Source organism: Balearica regulorum, chromosome 17, assembly GCF_011004875.1.
Source record: "Balearica regulorum gibbericeps isolate bBalReg1 chromosome 17, bBalReg1.pri, whole genome shotgun sequence".
In the NCBI taxonomy this organism is placed as follows: domain Eukaryota; kingdom Metazoa; phylum Chordata; class Aves; order Gruiformes; family Gruidae; genus Balearica; species Balearica regulorum.
The window spans coordinates 14,933,506-14,955,180 of NC_046200.1; the positions used below are offsets into that span (position 1 = coordinate 14,933,506).

At 62.3% G+C, this 21,675-nt stretch overlaps 2 protein-coding genes across 2 annotated transcripts; one reads left to right on the top strand and one right to left on the bottom strand.

Moving 5' to 3' along the window:
• Nucleotides 1–1,405: 1,405 nt before the first annotated feature.
• NEFH (neurofilament heavy chain) lies at nucleotides 1,406–7,010 on the top strand. Its single transcript, XM_075769634.1, has 4 exons — nucleotides 1,406–2,272; nucleotides 3,466–3,665; nucleotides 4,279–4,403; nucleotides 4,722–7,010. Exons 1-4 carry the CDS (start codon nucleotides 1,489–1,491, stop codon nucleotides 6,484–6,486), a joined length of 2,874 nt encoding a protein of 957 aa, XP_075625749.1. The 5' UTR covers nucleotides 1,406–1,488; the 3' UTR covers nucleotides 6,487–7,010.
• Nucleotides 7,011–7,873: 863 nt separating this feature from the next.
• On the bottom strand, nucleotides 7,874–21,437 carry THOC5 (THO complex subunit 5). The gene is made up of 20 exons (XM_075769420.1): nucleotides 21,333–21,437; nucleotides 20,548–20,661; nucleotides 19,792–19,935; nucleotides 19,042–19,155; nucleotides 18,271–18,368; nucleotides 17,539–17,685; nucleotides 15,607–15,721; nucleotides 14,970–15,102; nucleotides 13,804–13,881; nucleotides 13,379–13,419; nucleotides 12,422–12,521; nucleotides 12,009–12,117; nucleotides 10,453–10,554; nucleotides 10,114–10,210; nucleotides 9,695–9,809; nucleotides 9,072–9,175; nucleotides 8,902–8,989; nucleotides 8,686–8,801; nucleotides 8,285–8,475; nucleotides 7,874–8,078 (listed from the first exon to the last, which is right to left on the bottom strand). The coding sequence occupies exons 2-20, from the start codon at nucleotides 20,641–20,643 to the stop codon at nucleotides 8,015–8,017; spliced, it is 2,052 nt and encodes a 683-aa protein (XP_075625535.1). The 5' UTR covers nucleotides 20,644–20,661; nucleotides 21,333–21,437; the 3' UTR covers nucleotides 7,874–8,014.
• Between the last annotated feature and the right edge of the window lie 238 nt (nucleotides 21,438–21,675).

Genomic DNA, 21,675 nt, shown 5'->3' on the forward strand with positions numbered 1-21,675 from the left:
GGGGAGGGGCGGGGCTACGGCGGGGCGGGGCGCGGGAGCGGGGGGACACGGGGCCGGGGACACGGGGCCGGGGACACGGGGACTGGGACTGGGACTGGGACTGGGACGCGGGGACTGGGACTGGGACTGGGACACGGGGACTGGGCCTGGGACACGGGGCCGGGGCCGGGTCGGCGGACGGGAGCCCAGCCCGCCAGCCCCACAAGCCGTAACCCCCTTCCTGAGCCGGGTGCCCCGGGCCGGGCGGGCAGCGCAGCCACCTCCCGCTCCTGGGAGGGTCCGCGGGGTTTGGGGGGGGGGGACCCCACGGGGCATCGCCGGGCGAGTGACCGGGAGCGGGTCACCGTCAGCGGCTCTGCTCCCCCGCGGCGGCCGGCGGTCCCCGTGTCCCCGCCGGTCCCCGCTGCCTTAAACCCGCGGGACCGCTGCCCGCCCCCCCCCCCGGAACACCGCCGAGGATGAGGGTGCTCAGCCTTCCTCCTCCCGCCGCCTCCAAAGCCGGTTTTTTTGGGGGGGGGGGGGGTTAAACGGGCGGGTTTGTGCCGGTGGCGCGGACACGGTGCCCCGGCAGAGGGGAGCAGGCGCCGGGGCCGCCCCCGCGCACCCACCCGGGCCGGGGCTCTGCGGGACGCAGGGGACAGCGCGGCCCCGGGGAGCCCTGCCAGGGTGCTGCGGGAGCGCTGATTGGCTGGGCTGGATGAACACGGTCGTTGATTGGTTGGATTGCACGTACCTGAGTTTTCATTGGCTAGGGTTATGCACCCGGCTGTTGATTGGCTGAGCTATGCTTACCTGCAGGATGGCTGGGCCGGAGGCACCTGCTGAGTGGTCGCGCTCTCTGCGTGCTGATTGGCTGGGTGGCCGATGTGTGCCGACTGGCCAGGCTGTCCGCGAGTGCTGATTGGCTGGGCCGTTCGTGCCTGCAGATACCCTGTTCCCCCCCCCCGCCCCGACCCCCCGGCACCCTGCAGGGGCGGCCCCGGCCCCCGGGGGACCCTCCGAGCAGTGCCCGACCCCCCGGGCGGGGTGGGTGGGTGGGTGTCCGGGCCCTGCCGGGGGTCCCTGCCCGTGGGAGGGGGGTGCCTGTGCCCCCCCCGGGGGGTCCCCCCACTCTCCTTCACCCGGCGGTGGGGCCCCGCTCTGCCCTGGGGGGTCCCGGTTCCCTTCTCGGGGGTCGGGCGGGGGGGGGGGTGTCCGTGCTCCCTCGGGGGGGGGGTCCCCGCTCCCTTCCCGGGGGTCCCCGCTCTGCCCTGGGGGGTCCCTTGCTCCTCCCGGCTGGTCCCCACTCCCCCCTCGGATGGCTCCCTGTGCCCGCTCCCCACCCGGGGCGTGGCCGTGGGGCTCCCCCCGCACCCGCGGGGCTGCGGCGGCGGCGCGGGGCGGTGCCGGTGCCCATCCCCGTCGGCGGTGGCGGGGCGGAGCGGCCGCGCCGAGCCCTATAAAACGGGCGGCGGCGGCAGCGGTGCCGCAGCGAGGACCGGGGTCACCATGAGCCTGATGCTGGAGACGCTGCTGGGCCCCCCGGGGGGGCTCCGCAAGGAACCGGGCCGCGCCGCCCCGCGCTCCGCCACCTCCAGCGGCTTCCACTCGTGGCCGGGACCGGTGGGGCGAGCTCGGGGAGGGGGCGGCGGCAGCGCGGCCGCTTCCTCCACCGAGAGCCTGGATTCGCTGAACGGTGAACCGCGGGCGCGGAACGAGAAAGAGCTGCTGCAGGTGCTGAACGATCGTTTCGCCGGGTACATCGAACGGGTTCGGGCGCTGGAGCAGCAGAACCGGGCGCTGGCGGCGGAGGCGGCGGCGCTGCGGCAGCAGCAGGCGGGGCGCTCGGCCATGGGCGAGCTGTACGCGCGGGAGTTGCGCGACATGCGTGGGACCGTCCTGCGGCTGGGCGCCGAGAAGGGGCAGCTGCGGTTGGAACGATCGCGCCTCGCCGAAGACGTGGCCGCTCTCCGGGGGCGGCTGGAAGAAGAGGCCCGGCAGAGAACCGAGCTGGAAGCGGCGGCCCGCGGGTTGGCTCAGCGCTCCGCGCAGGCGGAACGGGCGCGGGGACCGCTGGAGGAGCGAGCCCGAGCCCTGCGGGAGGAGGCGGAGCTGCTGCGGAAGCAGCACCGGGCCGAGGTGGGTGCGCTGCTACGAGTGGCCCGCCCCGAGCCCCCCGCCGAGCCCCCCGCCGCTCTGCGCCCCGGTGTCACCGCCGCCCTCCGCGACCTACGCGCCCAGCTGGAGGGCACGGCTGTCCGCAGCACCCTGCAGGCCGAGGAGTGGTTCCGCGGTGAGTGTGCGTGTGTGTGTGTCCCGCCACGCCCCGTGGAGGGCTCGGCCGGCAGCCCCCGTCCCCCCCTTCCCCCGGGCTACGGGGACCCGGCTGCGTGCCCGGGGCAGGGAGGGAGTCAGGGCAACCCCGCCCCGGGGGGGCGAGGATCCCCCAGATATACTGTGCTTGGGAGGGTGTCAGGGTAACCCTACCCCGGGGGGAGCGGGGAGCCCCCCATGTATACGGTGCTCTGGGACACCATTAGGGTACCCCACCCTAGGGGGTGCAGGGAGCCCCCCATAGATACTGTGCTCTAGGAGGGCATTATGGTAACCCCCACCCCTGCCTCCAGCTCCCCGGTGGGCTCCCCCCCACCGCCTCACAGTGCGTTTCGGTGAGGGTGGTAGGGTGGTACGGTCACTGCCCCGGCACCCCGAAAACTTTCGGGGTGCCGGACCCTCCGTAGCGCTGCGGGGTGCGGCCCCGGTGCCCGCCCCTGGAGCGAGGCCAGGCGTGTTTGGGGTGCGCTGCAGGGAGGGGATGGCAGCGCAGTGCGGGGGGTGCCGCAGCCCCCCCGCCCCGGGGGGAGCAGGGAGTGTCCCTGCCGCGCTGTGGGTGCGGCACTACGGTACCGGGGGGGGGGGGGGGGGAAGGATCGGCACCCCGGGGCTCAGCACCCATAGGTGCGCCGGGCGTCTGCGGGCGGGGTTCAGCACCACGGACAGAGGCCGGTCAGCACCCTGGACAGCGGCGGGCGCGGCACCCACGGGCGCCCTGTGCCCCCGGGGCGGAGGCTGCCCCGAGCAGCGGTCTCTGTCCCGCGTGTCCCGCCCACGTCCCCCGGGGTGGCTTCGAGGCACTGCGGCAAACACCACCCCCCCCCACACACACACACCCCCCCGCCTCACCCCAGGACGATGCGTCTGGCTGGAGCGGGGCACGGCACGGCGGTGTCCCCAGGGAGCAGGCAGCTCCTTAGGGCATGGGGCCGTGGCAGGAGGTGATGGGAGAGGGAGGTTTGCAGCCTGGGGTTGTCCTGGAAAAAGTCCAGGATGGCGAAAAGACCCACCGAGCTTGACCCGCCTGGGCACCTTCACCTCCCCCAGCATTGAATGAGCACAGAGGGATGGGAGGCTCCCCAAAAAGGGGAGGCCGCAGCCCCCCTGCTTCCCTCCCACCCTCCCTGCAGCTTCTCCGTTCCCCTGTTGCAGTGAGGCTGGACAAGCTCTCGGAGGTTGCCAAGGTGAACACGGATGCCATCCGCTTGGCCCAGGAGGAGATCTCCGAGTACCGCCGCCAGCTCCAGTCCAAGACCACCGAGCTCGAAGCCCTCAAAGGGACCCAGGAGTCACTGGAGAGGCAGAGACAGGACTCTGAAGAGCGCCATCATGCAGACGTCCTGTCCTACCAGGTAACGTGCCGCAGTGGGCAGTGTCCCAGCCCTGTCCTTTGGTGGGGAGGGACCATCCAGTTGCTAAGGAGGAGCAGCACTGGTGCTTCGGCTTCAGAGATGGGGATGACCAGCCGTAAATGACACAGGGGCCTTCCCCAGCTCCTGGTGATCAGGTACCCAGAGCCTGAGGTTGCATTCAGACTGTTGTGTCCCTCACCCACGTCTCTGCCTGACTTTAAGCTGCCAAAGACACCACTGAACCGTGCCCAGGGACCCAGAGTTGGGAGCTGCTGTGTAATGCGGTGGCCATGGACTGCAACCCTGTCCCCAGGGTGATGCCCCATCAGCCTCAGACTGGGGTTTGGTGGCCACCAGACTCACCCAAGTCCTAGAAACGTTCCTACAGCTTGTGCCTGCAGGGGACCGGGGGCTCGGCTGGCCGCAGTGCAGCTCAGCTGAGGTGGCATAGAGCTCCTGGCAGCTCCCCAAAGGGACCTGGGCACACTGAAACAGCCTCTGGCCACAGACCTCTCTGTGAGTGCACCCCAGGGGACTGTTTAGGGGTGCTCTGTGTCCCCTTGCTCCTTGGAGCTGGCCCCCCCGTGTTACTACTTGTTCTGTCTGCCCATAGGAAACCATCCAGCAGCTTGACAGTGAGCTGAGGAACGCCAAGTGGGAGATGGCAGCTCAGCTCCGGGAGTACCAGGATCTGCTCAACGTCAAAATGGCCCTGGACATTGAAATTGCTGCCTATAGGTATGGGGTGGGGAAGGTGGGAGGGTCTCAGCCAGCCTCTAGTGACACCTGGGCCCTCCTCTGTGAGAAAGGGACATTTCCATCCCAAGATTGTGGTGGGCAATGTCCAACTGGGAGGCCCAGCACAGAGCATGGCTTGCAGAGGGAAGGGTGAGGAAATCTGCACATCCAGGGTGAAGGAGCAGGAAGGAGCAGCCAACATCTCAAAAAGCTGGGCAAGGAGGGAGATGGAGGTGCAGGGCATGGCTGGAAGCTTCTGGTCATGGGAGGAGGTGAGAAGCAATCACTGACTGCCCTGCCCTGGTCTCTTCCTGGCAGAAAGCTCTTGGAAGGGGAGGAATATCGGATCGAGTCTGGCTTTGGGATGATCTCCTTCCCTGAGGTGGTCCCCAAGGCTCCCAGCATCACCACCGACATCAAGGTGAAGAGTGAGGAGAAGATCAAGGTGGTGGAAAAGTCAGAGAAGGAGACGGTGATTGTGGAGGAGCAGACAGAGGAAATCCAGGTGACTGAGGAGGTCACAGAGGAGGATGAGGCTGAGAAAGAGGCTGAAGAGGAGAAAGCTGAAGCAGAGGGTGAAGAAGAGGAGGCCAAGTCTCCTGCAAAAGAGGAGGCCAAGTCCCCAGAGAAACCTGAGTCCCCCTCAAAAGAGGAGGCCAAAACCCCCGCTGTCAAGTCCCCTGAAAAGCCCCCGACCCCCTCAAAAGAGGAGGCCAAGAGCCCAGTGGTGAAGTCTCCAGAGAAACCTTCACCCCCCTCAAAAGAGGAGGCCAAGACCCCAACTGTCAAATCCCCAGAGAAGCCCCCAACCCCCTCAAAGGAGGAGGCCAAGAGCCCAGTGGTGAAGTCTCCAGAGAAACCCCCGACCCCCTCAAAGGAGGAGGCCAAGAGCCCAGCAGTGAAGTCTCCGGAGAAACCCCCAACCCCCACAAAAGAAGAGGCCAAGAGCCCAGCGGTGAAGTCTCCAGAGAAACCCCCAACCCCCACAAAAGAAGAAGCCAAGAGCCCAGCGGTGAAGTCTCCAGAGAAACCCCCAACCCCTACAAAAGAAGAGGCCAAGAGCCCAGCGGTGAAGTCTCCAGAGAAACCCCCAACCCCCGCAAAAGAAGAGGCCAAGAGCCCAGCGGTGAAGTCCCCAGAGAAGCCCCCGACCCCCTCAAAAGAGGAGGCCAAGACCCCAGCTGTCAAATCCCCAGAGAAGGCCCCAACCCCCTCAAAGGAGGAGGCCAAGACCCCAGCTGTGAAGTCCCCAGAGAAGCCCCCGACCCCCTCAAAAGAGGAGGCCAAGACCCCAGCTGTGAAGTCCCCAGAGAAGCCCCCGACCCCCTCAAAAGAGGAGGCCAAGACCCCAGCTGTGAAGTCCCCAGAGAAACCTACACCCCCCTCAAAAGAGGTCAAAACTCCACCTGTCAAATCCCCAGAGAAACCCCCAACCCCCTCTAAAGAGGAGGCCAAGACCCCAGCTGTGAAGTCCCCTGAGAAACCCCCAACCCCCTCAAAGGAGGAGGCCAAGACTCCAACCGTGAAGTCCCCTGAGAAAGTAAAATCTCCTCTGAAGGAGGAGGCCAAGTCTCCGCAGAAGGAAGCGGCCCCTGCCAAGGAGCCCACCCCATCCCCTCCAAAGGGGCCGAAAGCCCCTGTGAAGGACGCACAGCCCAAGGAGGTGAAGGCTCCCTCCGAGCCCAGAGCCGAGGAGGGCAGGAAAGAGGAAGCTCCCAAGAAAGATATCCCGGCTAAGGTGGAGGAAAAGCCCAAAGAGAAGGCAGCTGCTGCGGCAGAGCCTCCCGCCCCACAGGTGAAGGAGACCACCAAGCCGAGCCCCAAACCTGCAGAAGAAGGAAAGGAGAAGGAGGCTCCACCAAAAGCTCAGCAGGAGGTCAGTAAAGTGGCTGCGAAGGAGGCCGAGAAGCCAAAGGCTGAGGAGAAGGTGGAGGAGCCCAAGAAGGAGAAGGTGGAGGAGCCCAAAGCTCAAGCAAAACCCAAAGATGAGCCCAAAGGCAGTAAAGAGCCCCCCAAGGCCGAGGCCCCCTCCAGCAAGGAGGGCAAAGCCCCGGAGCCGGCACCTGCCGCGGAGAAGAAGTGAGCGGAGCCCCGGGCGCCGCAGAGCACCTCTGGGCATGGGAGCTGCTCCGCTCCCCTCCGACGGCCGGGCCCGGGGTGGGGACCCCCCGCCAGGCCAGGCTTTACCTTAGCAATATGTCCGTGTGAGAGACGCAGCCCTGCCCCGGCGGTTTGGCCGATAGCTTCCCTAGCAGAATGTGATATACGCCGAGCGCCACACTTAAACACTTGAATTATAGCCGAGGAGAAGAGACCCCGGGGGAACCGACCGCCCTTCTCCAATAAGTGCATTTATTTAATGTATGTGCAATCGATGGATGAGTGCAACGCAGAGCTCTAGCTGCTTGGGATGGGGGCTGGCGGGGTCCCGGGGGGGTCTTTCCCTGACCTGGGGGTGAGGACTGTCCCTCCGAGCGGTGACCCAGGCTGCAGCCGGCTTCAGCGGAAGAGGCTGGGCGCTGGAGGAACGCTCCCAGGCACACGTGCACTAGGAACCTCAGCTCACTGTTGTTTGCTTTCTGTGCAATAACCAAATAAAGTGCTTACAGAGACACCTTGGCTCTGCTGGGCTCCTGTCTGGGGGGGGGGCGGGAGGAGGAAGAGATGATGAAGGCAGGCAGGAAAGCCTGGCCTTGGAGGGAGGGGGGCGCTGGGATCTGTCACCAGAGCTGGGGAGCTGACACAGGGCTTTCCTGCCCACCCCAGGGCAGGTACAAAGGACTCCGTGGCTGGGGGGGCTGCCCGCACCACCCCTGCCTGCGCAGGGGCTGGAAACAGGGCCAGCCCCCCCCCCCCCCCCCCCCCCCCCCCCCCCCGCTCTGCAAAAGATTTTAGTGGTTTGGGTTTCGCCTTCCTTCTGTTTTTAAAGCATGGCTTCCGGGGGGGCTGGTAGGGCCTGGTGTCACCCGAGCGCTGCAGCACTGAGAGGGTCTGTCAGCCTTCCTGGGGGAAGAAACCTCCCCAGGAGACAGGAGGATGACCTTGGGAATGGGGATGGAGCCCAACTCTGCCACCCTGGCTGTGGGACAGGAACCGCAGAGGGGAGAGGGGGCACATCCCAACTTCCCCCCCACCAAGCTGGGGTGCTGGGATTCCCACCCCAAGCCCAGGGAAGCGGCGAAGGGCCCCCCCTGCTCCTCGTTGCAGGGGGTTTGTGCCGAGTCAGCTGGCTGGCAGCCAGTACAGGCAGGGAGAGGCCAGGGCTGCAGTGCAGACTCAGGAAAGGGGCTATTTTTAGCCATCTCAGTTTTTAGCCATCTCAGTTCCGCGGTCCCGAGGCCCCGCGGTGGGGAGGGGGGGCAGGGGACGTACCCGCAGCCAGATGCCTGCCAGAGACACGGGACAGGGCTTGCCGCAGCCCCCCCATAGCCCCCATCACAGCCCTCCGCGCAGACAGGGCACGCAAACGCTTTTGCTTCAGTTCAGCATTTAATCCCTTCGACTACAAAACCTTCAAACGAAACCCAAAACCCCGGAAAAGAAACTGGAATGGTGAGATGGGGACGAGGCCCATCCCACAGCGACGCCCAGGCAGGAGAGCCCGGTGGCGCTCAGCGATGGCTGAAGAACCCCTGAGGGTAGTTGAACTTGAAGGGCTTCAGGCGCATGGGCCCCCTGGAAGAGGAGAAGAGGGAGACACTGACCCACGGGAGTCAGGAAGCCCACGGAAAGGGCCCAGTCCCGGGGTACTGCCCAGCTGTGGGGAGCCGATCCCCACAGGCAGCTAAAGGAGAGGCTTCAAGGAGGCTGCAGGAAGACAGCAGTGCCACCAGGGTCCCTGCCAGCAACTCACCGCCCCAGGGTACCCCACGGTCTCTCACCTGACCAAGCGCAGACACATCTTCTCCTGGGGAAACTCCTTGGGCCCCTCCACGCTGGTGTCGTGGGGTTCTGTCTCCAGATAGACATCCAGCACCATGCAGAGACGCTGCAGCTGGTTGGTGAGGAGCTGGTAGCCTGGTTTGGGTCCCCACAGCTCCTTGTAGTTCACGTTGACCTCGCTCTCCATGGCCTAGCAGAGGCAGAGGGATCAGTACAGCGCAGGCTTGGGTCTCTGCTCTGCCCTCCCTTGCTGCATCCAGCAGGTCTCACAGGTCTGTCCTGAGCTGCCCGGCCACCAGCTCACCCCAACGGCTCGCTTCTCATGGACACAGAGCCGCTGGGAACACCCCCAAAAAGCCAGCAGTTATCCAACCTCCTCTCCCCCCCTGCCCTGAGTTACCCGAATGTTGTCGTCGTTGCTGCTGGTTCGCTCTCCTTTCCAGTTCAGGCACAGGCTGAAGACGGGCGGCAGCGTGGAGTAACCGGGGTTGAGGACCACGGCAGCCTGGAGCTTGGCTGGGCAGGGAAGAAACGTCACCCGCAGCCCACGGGGCCTCCAACCCTGGGGGTTCTGGTGAGGGACTTAGCAGCTGCCAGGGGAAGGACACGTGCCTACCTGTCCCCCTTTCTATCAGGGCCATGTAGTAGAGGTGAGTGTCTTCAGCCAAGCCGGCCTCTATCACATCTTTAGTGTAAGGGAGCTCCTGCGAGGAGAGACAAGAGAGTGAGCAGCTGCCGGCGCCGCACGGGAGACGGGAGGGATACGGCTTCGGATTCGGCACCTACCGCGTAATCTTCGTAGGGAATGGCAGCCCACTTCACCAGGCGCGAGACAATCTTGGCAGGGAAGAGGTGCTGGCACTCGCTGGAGACCGGCACAACACCGTGCTCTGAAACCAAGGACAAGGCCACCTGAGCAGGGCAGGGCTGGGGACAGAGCTGTCACTGTCTTGCAGCAGCAGGGGAGATGCTCCAGGTCGCAGCAAAACCAGGACCTGGGGACATCGTTATCCTTCCGACACCTTCGTGGGGTGCCCAGAGAGGAGCAGTGGAGGCCTGGGCTGCAATCCCACTGGAGCTCGCAGCCTCTGCGGCGCACGCCCTGGCCTGCTCAACAGGCACACAACATGCATGGGTGTGTGGTTCACCTCCCACCATGGCCCAAATCGGTTCCCAGCGCAGGAATGGTCAGTCCCAAAGTGGTGCTGGGCATCGGGAGGAGGCACAGCCTCCCTCTCCTACCCAAAACAGGGCATCCCTCGGAGCTCTGCTACCACCGCTGGGAATGCTGAAAGCGGCACTGCAGATCTGTAGCACCGTTAAAGGTGACATCAGCCAGCTCCTGTGCAAGACGACCCTCCTACTGCACCCCCTGTCCCCAGGCACGGCGTGGGGAGCCAGGCACTCACCGAGCGACGCAAACTGCTTGTGGAGAGCCAGGCGGGACTGCAGCCTCGTCCGCAGGAGCTTCACCGTCAGCTCCATGTGGCTGGCGCTCAGCGAGTTGTCCGCAGTGACCGTGTGCTGTGGGCAGGAGGGACCACCACCATCAACGCCAGCCTGGGGGACCCCACTGGTGACCCCATGCTCCAGGAGTCACCCCACCCAGCCATGGAGACAGGTACGTGCTTGAGTCGCCGCTCGGTGCCCGTAACAGGGCTTAGACTATCACACACAGGAAATAAAACACGTTGGCGCAGCCAAGTGTGCGCCATGGTTTGGCAGGGCTGGTGCTGGTCTGAGGGGACAGGACTGGACAACTGTCCCCAAAACCTCCCCAAACCCCAGCTTGACATTCTGGGGGAAGAGGGAAGGAGGTGTGACATGCCTGAGGCTGATCCTTGGGGAAATGCAGGCCGCCCAGCTTCTGCACCCACACATAGGGGTGTCCCAGCTCTGTCACGTAGTCGCTCAAGGTCAGGATGCTGTGGGGACAATGAGGAAGGTTACGTCACCCCAGAGCAATTCCCCCCGTCCCTGTTCCCCCACCACCCAGGCCGAGGGAGCACTGCACCCCAAGTCATACCCGGTGAGCCCACCCCATGCCAACTGGCAGGACACCGGCTGCCCAGCCACCGAGCTCTCCCTGACAAGCCGGGGAGGGACGTGCCGTGCCGGGATGCTCGCACCAACCGCCCGGACAAAGCTGTCCCAGAGCCGGACTCACCCCACTTTATCAAACTGGAACTGGTTGGCTGGGTTGGGCGTTTTCCTCCCGTGGTCTCCTGGATAAAGGCAGTTCAGGAGGGAGTCTGGGGACAGCAGGTCACTGCCAGGAGGGAAGAAATCAGTCAGCAGCGGCCTGGGCTCCATGTCTCTCTGGGGCGGCCACTAACAGGTTCTGAGCCCAGAGAAGGGGATTACGAGTTCCATGAGTTAGGTTTCAAGACCAGAGTGGCTTTCCCCTAGTTCCGCTCCGAAAGGAGATCTGTCTCCTCCCTGGCTGCGAAGAACATAAAAATCACAGGGCAGCAGCTCCCGGTTTCCCAGGCAGCTGCTCACTCCAGTGCATTAACTCCAAAACCTGCTGACGCACGTGGAGAAAACGTCGCCGCCATAGGCAGGGCATGGCCTGACAGCTGTTTGCCACCCAACAAGCTTCAGCAGAGGAATTCTGCTTAATGGAATAAAATTCTTCACGTCTGACTGTACTCACAAGCCCGACGGAGCATAAAGTGCTGTAGGATTCGGGGTTTGGCTCAAGTCAGAGCCTCACTGGTTTGGGGCAATACAGGGAAGGGCAGCTGCGAGGGAGGGAGCAGCCTGCACGGAAACCCTGCGGAGAGACTCTAACTGCTGTCACAGAAGGTTTTGGGTACCCACAGGGCAAAAAGAACCCCAAGAGGATTGGAAGGCCTCGTATGGGACAGGCTGGGAGGCAGCAGCTGCTTCCAGGTAGCCCAGGCACAGCTTCTCCCACCTCCCTCTTCCTCAGGCACCTTCTCGTGGCCCGGGAATTGCCACCGGAGCGCTGGCAGCTGATCGGAGCTCCCTGGGCAGGCTCCCTCAGCTGCCGTTTCAGCCAATCCTCCCATAAATCAAGCTCCAGCCGTCCCTGGGGAGCCCAGGGAGAAGCAGCCGCATCTCCAGCGCTTGAGACAAGGTGACCTGCAGAGCAAGCGGGTGAAGGGAGCTGCCAGGCACAGGCTGCAGCAGAAGGAAAGCAGTTCGGCTGCAAGAGGGCGACTGAATGCGACAAGGAGGAGAGGTTCTCCTCCAGCTCCTGACAGGTCTGGTACCACTAAGAGGTTTCCAACCTCCCTGGCTCCTGGCTTGTCATGACTGAGGAAGAGGAGGATGCTGCTGCCTGGCAGGGCCCTGGAGCTAAGGGGAAGGATACCGCAGGGCAAAGGAGGGGATCACCTTGAAAGCGCTCCCCGGAGGCAGATACGGAACAGAAACGGATCTCTTGGGGTCTGCTTTGTCAAAGGACAAGCCAAGACAGCATTTTGAAACTGCACCTCTCCACAAAGACTCTTAAGGTGCCCCAGGCAGGGCGGGATAAGGGACCGAGGTTAAAACCTCACTCACCGGGCAGAGAGTGGCCCCGGCCCACTGGGCACAGGGACACGGCCACCACACGCTGCCCTTGGCACTACACCGCTCCACCAACGGGTCGCTTTGAACAGAGCAGGGCAGGACACCAGGGCAGGGCGTTGGTGGCCAGCGGAGGGGTCGCTGCCCGATGAGCTCCAGGCTCAGCGCCCCCGGGGCTCTCCTTACCCGGCACTGATGGCCGTTGTCATCTCGACGGCAGTGGTCACCTTGGCTTTCACCGTCATGACGTTGAGGTTCATCAGGTAGTGGAAGGTCAGGTGAAGCACATTCTCATCTGCGCCAACAGAGAAGGGGCAACACTGCTGTCTGCTCCAGCTCGGAGCGCTCTGCAGAGGGGGATATATGTGCCCCCCTGCTAGGACAACAGCAAATGGGGCCGAGGGGCAACATGGGGAGGAACTGGCAGCCTCCAGTGCCGCCCCATCACGTTTGCCAGGCTAGATCAGGGTCAGATCCAAGACCCCCCCCCAAAAGAGAAAAGCTCCCAAGTGGATGGAGGAGACAGGCTGCTCCCTGACCTGCCATCACACACCCTTGTGCCTTGTGCTCCCTGCCAAGGGCCACCAGGCCCCGCTTACCTTTGCACTTCAGGTCAACAGTGACAGACAAGGGGTGCCGCTTGAGCATCTCCTTGCGCTTGTCGTCCAGCTGCACGCCCAGGGTGGGCCTGCGCCGTTTCTGGGGAGGGCAAATCAGAGCTGTCAGACCCTTCTCCTCCCTCTCCTCGGCAACCCATGGCCCCCACCCTCCTCTCCCACTGCTCTTTCCTTCCAGTCGAGTTCCCCAACCCCCCAGCGCCATGGCCGGAGTAGCCCTGGGGAGAGGGGAGCAGGAAACCCTTGCCCTGCTGCTGGGTGAGGACAAAGTAGCTCCAGTTCCTGGTGTTCCTTCGGCTCCTGGGAGCGTCCCTGCCCCTGCGAGATGGGACCAAGGACCTGCTGGCCCTAAAAGCTTCCCCACCATGAGGGCAGAAGCTGAGGCCCTTCCCTTTACTCTTCCTGACTACAACAGCCCAGGTGCTGCCGCTGGGGAGTGGATCTCCTGTGGGCTTCGATGCTGGGGGGCAGCCAGCGCCTCCAGCCTCTCCCCAACATCCCGCAGGTACAACCTGTAGGACCAAGGGAACGCTGAGCCACCCCCGGTGCAGACCTCAGCTCAACGCTTTTGGCAGAAGGGACATGGATCCCTCCATGCCGGACGCCAGTCTCCAGCCAGCCTCCCCAGCCTGAGGCTATTTATACAAAGTGGAACAGCTCCAGCCGGAGAGCTGCAAGGGATGCGAGCGTGGTGGGACGTGACCGGGGCAGATTTGTACCCTGGCTCTCCTGCATTCAGGACAGGAAACTGGAAATGGTACCTCTCTCCTCCCAAGAAACAGCTGGATTTAACATCAGTGCACCCACACACACTGAGCGTGTGGGGACCAGTTCCCAGACCTGCTCAGGCCCAGCACCTCCCAGTTAGCAGGCACAGATCCGTTTGCCCACAATACGGCATTGGGAGAGGACCCAGGAAGGGACAACGCCATCCCTTACCGTGGTCTGCTCCTCCTCCGCGTCAGAATCGCTTTCATCGTCTGTGCAAAGAGAGGGGTGTAAGCGGGGACCACCCAGGGCTCAGCAGTTTTCCCCCAACCGGGGGAAAGGACTACCAGCCCTTTCTCCCAGATCACAGCTCCCCCAGACATCACCGTCCCCCAAAAGCAGGGCCCTAGCAGGATGCAGACACACAGGAACACATCCCCGCTGCTAGGGGACGCTCCGACAGACGAGGAACTGTGAACGTCTCTCAGGAAGGAGGACATGGGGACAGAGGGGATCAGCTGCCAGGGACTTTGGGCAGACGCCAGGCACCGTGCCATTTCAGCACCCACCCCAGAACCCATCCACTTCTCTACCCGACTCCTCTGCCTACGCACAGCATCAGGCAGCCTGCCTGCGGCAACAGCACCCCAACTCACCCTGCGAGTCCTCAGGTGGCTTGTACAGGGCTTTGGCTTCTTCTACGCTCCCTTCAATAGCCACCACAAGCTTCTTATCTATGGAGGAGACATGAAAACTAAGCTACGAACCCCACTTCTGTATGGGAAAAGCAGTCAGAAATATCCCTGCCCCAGCAAGTTCCCCCTGCAGAGCTGCACGAGGAAGAGCTCCGTGGCAGAGGAAGCTCAAAGGAAGGGTCAGTGGGAAGTGGCAGTTGTCCAGAGGGCTCTATGGGGCCACCGCAGGGCTGGATCTCCTGGGTAGGTTGGGGTCAGAGGAGGGAAAACGCTAGGCTTTGAGGGACTGTCCCTGGAAACCGTAAAGGCCAAATCTTTACCAAGAGCCCAGAGGGGCTGGGGTCTGGCTGGCACAAGCAGGGAGTGAGGAGCTGGGTCACAAGGGCTGCAAGAACTCAACAGCAGGGACCTGGTGCAGCCAAGTGCCACAGTGCGGCCCTTCTATGCTCCTCTGCTGCCTGCCCCTCTCCCAGAGCGGTGTGAGAGCAGGTGGGACAGCAGCTCTCACGCTATGCTACAACCCTCTCCGTGCAGGCGATGCGGACAGAACAGCCCAGGGGATGCTGAGCCCTGCTGGGAAATCCCTCCCAACTCAGGGAGGCTTCAGAAAGCCCCTCGAAATGCAAAGCTGCCTGAGGAGATGAGGGCTTTCCAGTGAGCTGCTGGGAAAGGGCCTCCACGAGGACAGGCAGAGGTACCGCCTGCTCTGGAGTCACCACCGCCCACGGGTGGCACAACATAGCACCCACCCCACAGGGTGACAGCTCTCGGGAGGCCGCGTCAGCACCGAGCCGGCTCGCAGGCTGCAGGGACGTCCCTGCCGACCTTGAGAAGGGGGGGCAGAGGTGGGAAGCGAGCTTCCCAAGCAGTTCTTCCAGCGAGGGAGCTGAGCAAACAAGGTTTCAAATCCTGCTGCCTCATTGTGCTGGCCCCAGGGTCGCCCTGCTGCTCTGGGCTCAGCAGAATCCGGCTGCAGAGCAGATGGGACGAAACAGACCTCCCAAAGTGTCCCCAAAGCAGCGCTCGGAGTGAAATCTGGCCCACGGAGGGAGCGCTGCCACCCCTCAAAGCTGGTGACAGCCCCCCCACGGTGTCACCGAGGCCTGCGCTCCCCCCTCGGTGCTCACCGCAGGCCTGACCGTAGGCACTGGCTTGAACGAAGAGGACGTAGAGAGGCGGCGGGAGGTGTCGGGCTGTCTCGTACTGTTTGTGCGCCTGGTCGAAAGGCATGAAGAGATACTCCTGGACGGGCAGGGAGGCCTGGGGGAAAAGCAGGAACCTTCATCGCTGGGAAGAGAACGCTGTGCCCTCCTCACTCCCTCCTTCACCCCAAGCTGGTAAGCGGGAGCCTGGAAACCAGCAGAGCAGCCGTGGTGCAGGGTTAAAGGCAGCCACGGGCACGGCGAGCCCCCAGGGAAGGGCTGGCAGCTCTCCTTTGCTGGAAAACTTTCGGATCTGAAAATAACCCAGTTCCTTCTCCTATTCTTCCCTCCCCAGGCAATCACAAGGGGCTGGACCTGCGTATTGCTCTCCAGGGAAAGGCCCATTTAACGACTCCTCCACCCGCAGTTCTGCAGGAATTGCCGCATAAACAAGGAGACTCCGGAGGAGTCTCGGCACGAGGCAGATCTGCCCCTCGTCCACGCTGGGAACAAAATATCTCCAAAGCAGAATCAGCCCAGGCATTGCACCTAACACAGCCCTCGGAGTGTGAACTCAGCTCGGCCCCGAAGGATTTCTCCCCTTCCTGCAGAGCTCCAGTACCTGCATGATGCTGTTGAGTCGAGGCTGGAGGCTGCTCAGATATTCCTTCTTCACCTCGATCTCCTTCAGGATCTTCTCCTTGCTGGTCAGGCACTCCTTGTACCTCTCTGCCAGCCTAGGGGTGGGAATTTGGTTACTGCCACACATCACAGCAACAAAGCCTGCCTGGGTCATGGGCCGCAGCTCTCCTGGCCTGACAAAAGTCACTGCAGGAACCAGGAGAGCTCAGACATCGTGACAAACGAAGAACTCTTAATGCCAAAGGCAAGAGGAGGCAGAAAGGAATGGATTAGAGATGGAAAACAGGGAGAGAAAGTGGAAGCTCAGCCTTGGGTTGTGCTCCAAGAAGGGACAGCAACCGGATCTTCCCTCAGCAGATCTGCTCCCCCCCGCCTCTGCTGCCAGCAGCCATGCCGACAGAGCCCTGCCAACCTCGCTAAGCTCCCGAAGAGGCTTTTCCACTTTGTATCACCAGAGTCACTTCATGCCACATCAACTCCTTAGTTAACCTCGTGCTACGCTAGCAAGTGCTCCTCTGAAACTGGGTAGAAAGCCCAGGAAAATGCAAGTTCACCACAACCCTCCGAGCCCTGGATACACTCTTGTTGGGAGAGAACACGTTACATCTCCTTATTGCTGCCGACTGCAACTTTTCGCCCAGCAGGAGAGAGGATCCTGCTCCCCACCGGACGAGAGCACCCGCAGTGCAACCGCGGGTCAGGCTCAATTCGTCTTGGCCCCTTACACAGTTTGCAGTAAACAACTGTTTTTAAGGAGAACCCTCGAGAGACCTCGAGGCTGAACGCTCCTCTGCGAGTGTGCGCTGCAGGCAAAGCCATCCGGAGGATCCCGGCTGCAGCACAAACGGGTACCTTCCACTAGGCAAAAGAAGTCGGGTGTGACGTGAAGGGGGAGGCAAAGCACGAGGCGCTAGAGCCACGCAGCACCTCCTGTCAGGTTCAGGCTGATCTTTCCAGAAGGCTGGTCTCAGCTGCAAAAAGCTGTTGGCCGTTATCAAAACACAGGAACGTTGCATCACGTTTGCTTTTCGCACAGGGCAAGAGCAGACAGAGCAGCTGAACCACCTGGGCTGCCCGTGTCAGCTGAGGGACCTCAGGGGTCAGGGCCTGCGCCAAGCTGGTGGCTGCCAGCGCCAGGACACCAGCGCCCGTCGCAGGGCAGCGCGGCAGAGACGAGCGCCGTGCAGGCAGCTCCACACCGTGGCGAGAGTTAGGAGCACAGGCAGGAACGGCAGCAGCACCGGGGCTGCGTCACCGAGCCAAGCCAGCTTCATTTTGCTCCTTGCGCCGCAGCGTGGCAGACAGAACAGGGATGGCTTTGCCCTACGTGGCACATCTCACAGAACCAGGTTCTGGATGGAAGCACATAACCGCCCATGCTTCAATATCACCCCTACAGCGGGGCAGCGTCCCCGTTCCCTGCTGCAAGAGCCTCCAAGCAGACACCAGGGAAATATCAAGTGAGAAAATTCATTTTCTTCCTTTGATACCCAAGAGCCAGTGCTGACGTTCACTGCCTCAGTGGGTTTATCAGGAGAGCCAAGATGCCTTGCTGTCATCACCTGGCTGCGGCTGGCTCGGGGCTTCTCTCACTCTGCTTTGGAGGTTGCTCTGCTCCCCAGGGCTCTCCGTCATCAAGCGGGTAAAAGAAAACTCCCCGATCCATGAAACAAGGGTCCTACCAAGCCCAGCTCTACACAAAGAGCGATCCTCTGCACCAAGGGCTCAGTTACGCAACAAATCTGTCACTTGTTCCAAGCTGACTATTTCAAAGGGGGGGTTAAAACCTTTGTCACCCACGTTTGTTTCACCCAGTAGCTGTGCAGCTCACTCTGGGGGTCTGTCAAGAGGACAGCAGGCCGACACCGAACCGAAACGCTGCTGACACCAAACCGAAACGCCGCTGACCCACCTCTTGCGCTGCTCCAGCTCCCAGTCCAGGCGAGCCAGGGTCTGCTGGTGGGGCTCAGACAGGGTGACGGCAGGCCGGCTGATTTCAGGGGGGGCCTCTTTGTAAAACTCCTCCAGGCTCACCAGTTCGATCTCCTCATGTTTTGACCTGCAAGGACAGACGGATCAGATTGGGGAAGGGTGGGAAATGGTGCAGCAGGGTCAAACTCCACCGTGTCTCACAGGAGAGCGGTCCATGCCAACGCCCCTTGCCCCTGCTTCACTCTGCTACGCGAAACCCCACAGCATCAGCCAGCTGAACGGCAGCAGAGCTCGGCAGAGGACAGAAAGGTCTCAACAGGGTCCTTCCTTTCCTGGAGACACCTGCCCCGCACGGGGGGGAGCAGCTCGGAGCACTGCCTATGCAACAGGCACGACGGAGGGCTCGACTTTTCGAAGAAAACTCTTGATATAGAGTCCTGGAAGAGACCATTGTGGCCACGACTTTTATATTTACCTGTTTTCTCTTCCACTGTCCCTCTATCACAATAGATGCCTTCTTCCCTCCTCCCTACACGAGCCTCCTCCCCCGTGTCCCATGTCTGGCACACTCGGTCTCTCCTGCGTGGTGGCGCCTGGAGCCACTCTCCTCCCACAGCGGGCTCAGGTGATGCGACAAAAGATTCCAAATGTTCGAGGCCTCCACCCCATCTCAGACACACCATCATGCTCTCTCCTCCCCAGCCAAACTCACTTGAACTCCAGGCATTTGGTGATCTCTTTCTGCAGGTGCATCACCTCATAGAGCAAGTTCTGGAGCTGCAGGTGATACGCGTCGACCTTCTGCTTTGCCTGAAGCAGAGACATGGGCAGAGCGGGGGATGAAGCTCTGTTACCTTCCTCCCAGCAAACACACCCCGCGAGAGAGTTGCCAACACCCCCCCACACCGTAACAGTTAGGGATGGTGGGGTTTAAGGTACGCAACAATTTTTTGCGGGGGGAAAAAAAGACATTTTCAAGGGCTGGGAAGCCAAACGATGACGACATCAAACTGATGCTGCTCCCTTCCAGCACGTTTTGGGGACGAGGCACAGGACAGGGCAGACCTGCTGGGGCACACAGACCGAGTCCCCTCGCGTCCCTGTGCCTCAGGTTCCTCGGTGGTACAACGAAAGTGAGCGTTGCTCACAGACTGTGAAAAGCTCTCTGAAAAGTCTGGGTAAGGAGCTTTGGGGCCAACCGTGTACGCGTTTCTCAGGCCTGCAGCACACCAGACTTGAGACAGAGCTTTCTGACTCCCCGACACATTTGAGGCAGAAGCAGCCATCGCTCCTTCATCATTCCTTATAATTACACCCTCCCCCTCGTCACAGTAGTCTCCTGATAAACCTCAAGCTCAAAACCCACAACCCAGCTGATGTTTAATTCCTCTCACCCATCCATACACAGACCAGACCGAAACGGCACCGTCTCTGATCCCACTAAATCCCAGCCTGTATTTGTCACTCCCCGACCCCACTGTACCTCGTGGGTTTGATCTCTCCCTTTCTTCAGCCGAATATGAGCCAACCGGTTGAGCTTCTTCAGGGTCATGAAGTGGACACAGCTCTGAATGCGCCGCTCATCGATCTCCAAAGCCTGAGCAGCGGGAGAGAGGTGTTAGAAGCAGGAAAGACGACTCTGGCCACAAAATCCTTTTGCTGCAGGGACTTCCTGCGAGTCCTGTCACAAATGGGGCTCTGCACGTCGCTAAGGAGCCACAATTAATGTCACCAGGGCTTCTGAGGGAACCTCCCGCTGCCAGACTCGCAGGTCACCCACTGGAAATAACCTGGGGGTGCTCAGGGGTCACTCTAGCAATTTTTCTCAGCAGTAGGACAGAAGCGTTTGAGCCTGAAGCGCGACCCTGCTGTGCAGAGGACAGGGCGGGTGGTCGCAGCACAAGCCTTCCCCGGCCACAGCCGAGGCTGCCGGGCCTCTGTGGGACAGCGAGAGCCCGGCCACCCCCACTGCAGTCAGCAGGGGCTCCATTCCTCCCCGCAGGAGCCCCCCATGAGGAGCCCAAAAATGCTTTAGAAGAACTCGGTCTGCATAATATCTGCTCAGTTAAGATCAATGCCCCTGCTGAATCGTATTTTACTTTATTTAAGGGGGGCTGTTCCATTTTCCTGACTCCCCAGAAGACGTCACGGCTTCTGCTCCCGTTCCTCTCAAATTAAGGGAAAACATCAAAGAGCAGAACACATTAAATCAAGCACCGAGGCTTCTCCTTACGTTGTCCTTGATGCCCCTGCTCTTCAGCTCCTGGATTTCTGCCATCAGTCTCTGAAGCTCCTGGCAAGTCTCTCTGTAGAGTTCGTAGTCTTTGATAGGGTCACGGAGATCCACCTCGCACTCCTCGCTGTAGTACCTAACGTCCTGCAACAGCAGAAAACACCTTCTGCACCTCGTTCCTTCCTCTGGAAAGGGCACTGGGAAACAAACTGCTGCATCTCGATTCCTGGCTCTGTCTGTTAATCCCACATCCGAGGAGACTTTACACACACGGGAAAGGACTCGGTTAACAATCCCAGACGCAAACACCACCACGCGTTACAATGTCTGGGAAGTTCAGACTGTCTTTTATATAGTTATTACGAATTTAAACTGGTACCCATCCTGCACTGGTGTACCTATGTGACTGCAGAGAATGAACCGGGAAGGTGATTACTTCAACCCTTATCCCCACTTTGGCTGAACCCCAGTTACCCTGATGCCTGTGGGAGCGTTTTAAGACAACCTGCAAACCCCCGAGGGATCTTTCAGACCCTGTGTTTCCTGAAGGAGCCGCAAACGGGTTCAAAAATTCAGAGCGGGAGTTTCAGAGGCACTGAGAGCCAGCTCAGCTCTGGGGTAGCTGTCCCACAACCTCCCAAGAGGGAGAATAAGGCCAACAAAGAGCAGGTGTGAGAACAGCCCTTAGTAAGGCAGGAGGACACAAGCACCCCATCGTAGCAGGCAGGCTCTGCCCGTGCACGTGGGCAGCCCTACCTGGTCGGCATCGGCCTTGCCCCGCTTGCCCTCCTGCGGGCCCCCATCCGTGCGGATCACTTTGGGTTTCCTCTTCTTACTGGAGTCCGATGACATGGTGCTGCCAGTCAAGGGCTGGGGGAGAAGAGGCAAAACCATCGTCCGTGGGGGGACACGGCCTCCTGGGATCAGGGCGATCCCGGGCTCCCTTCCGCCAGCCTGCCTCGGACTCCGCAGCCTGCCAGCCCAGCGAACCCCAGCCCCCCCTCCACCCGCCCGGTCCCAGGCCTTCTCCCTGTCTGCTTCCCCCGCTCCCGGCTCTGAGTCCCACCACAGACCCCCAGCACACCGCGCCCGGGGGCCTCTGCTCCTCCAGAGCCCCCCCCCCAGGCCCCCAAAACACCAGGCCCAGGGCTCTCTGCTCCTCCGGAGCCCTCCCAGACCCCAGCACACCGAACCCGGGGGCCTCTGTCCCTCCGGAGCCCGCCCAGACCCCCATCAAACCGGACCGGGGGGGTCTGCTCCTCCACACCATCCCCCAGGCCCCCTTCACACGGGGCCCAGGGCTCTCTGCTCCTCCAGAGCCCCCCCAGACCCCAGCACACCGAACCCGGGGGCCTCCGCTCCTCCAGAGCCCGCCCAGACCTCCAGCACACGGGGCCCAGGGGCCTCCGCTCCTCCAGAACCCCCCCCAAACCCCCCGGCACACGGGGCCCAGGGGTCCCTGTCCCTCCGGAGCCCCCCACACCCCCGGCACACGGGGCCCAGGGCCGTTCCCCCACCTCGGCTCCGACCGGGCCCCTCACCGCACCGCCCGCCTCAGCGCCGCCCGGAAATGACGCCAACAGAGCAAGGGAGCGCGGCGCAGAGCGGCAGCCGGTAAAGGCGCCCCCTAGCGGACACTCCTTCCGGAGGACCGCGAGAAAGGCGCGACAGAGGGCGTGGCTTCGACAAGGGGGCGTGGCTTCGGCAAGGGGGCGGAGCCAGAGCCGCCATCACCACGCGCTGCCTGGCGGGGGGCGGGGCCAGCCCTGGGGAGCGGGGACACGCGTGGGCGGAGGGGTGTGTGTGTGTGTGTGTCTGTGTGTGTGTGTCTGTGTGTCTGTCTGTCTGTCCCCGCTTGGCTGGGGGGTCCCCGGTGGCACCGGG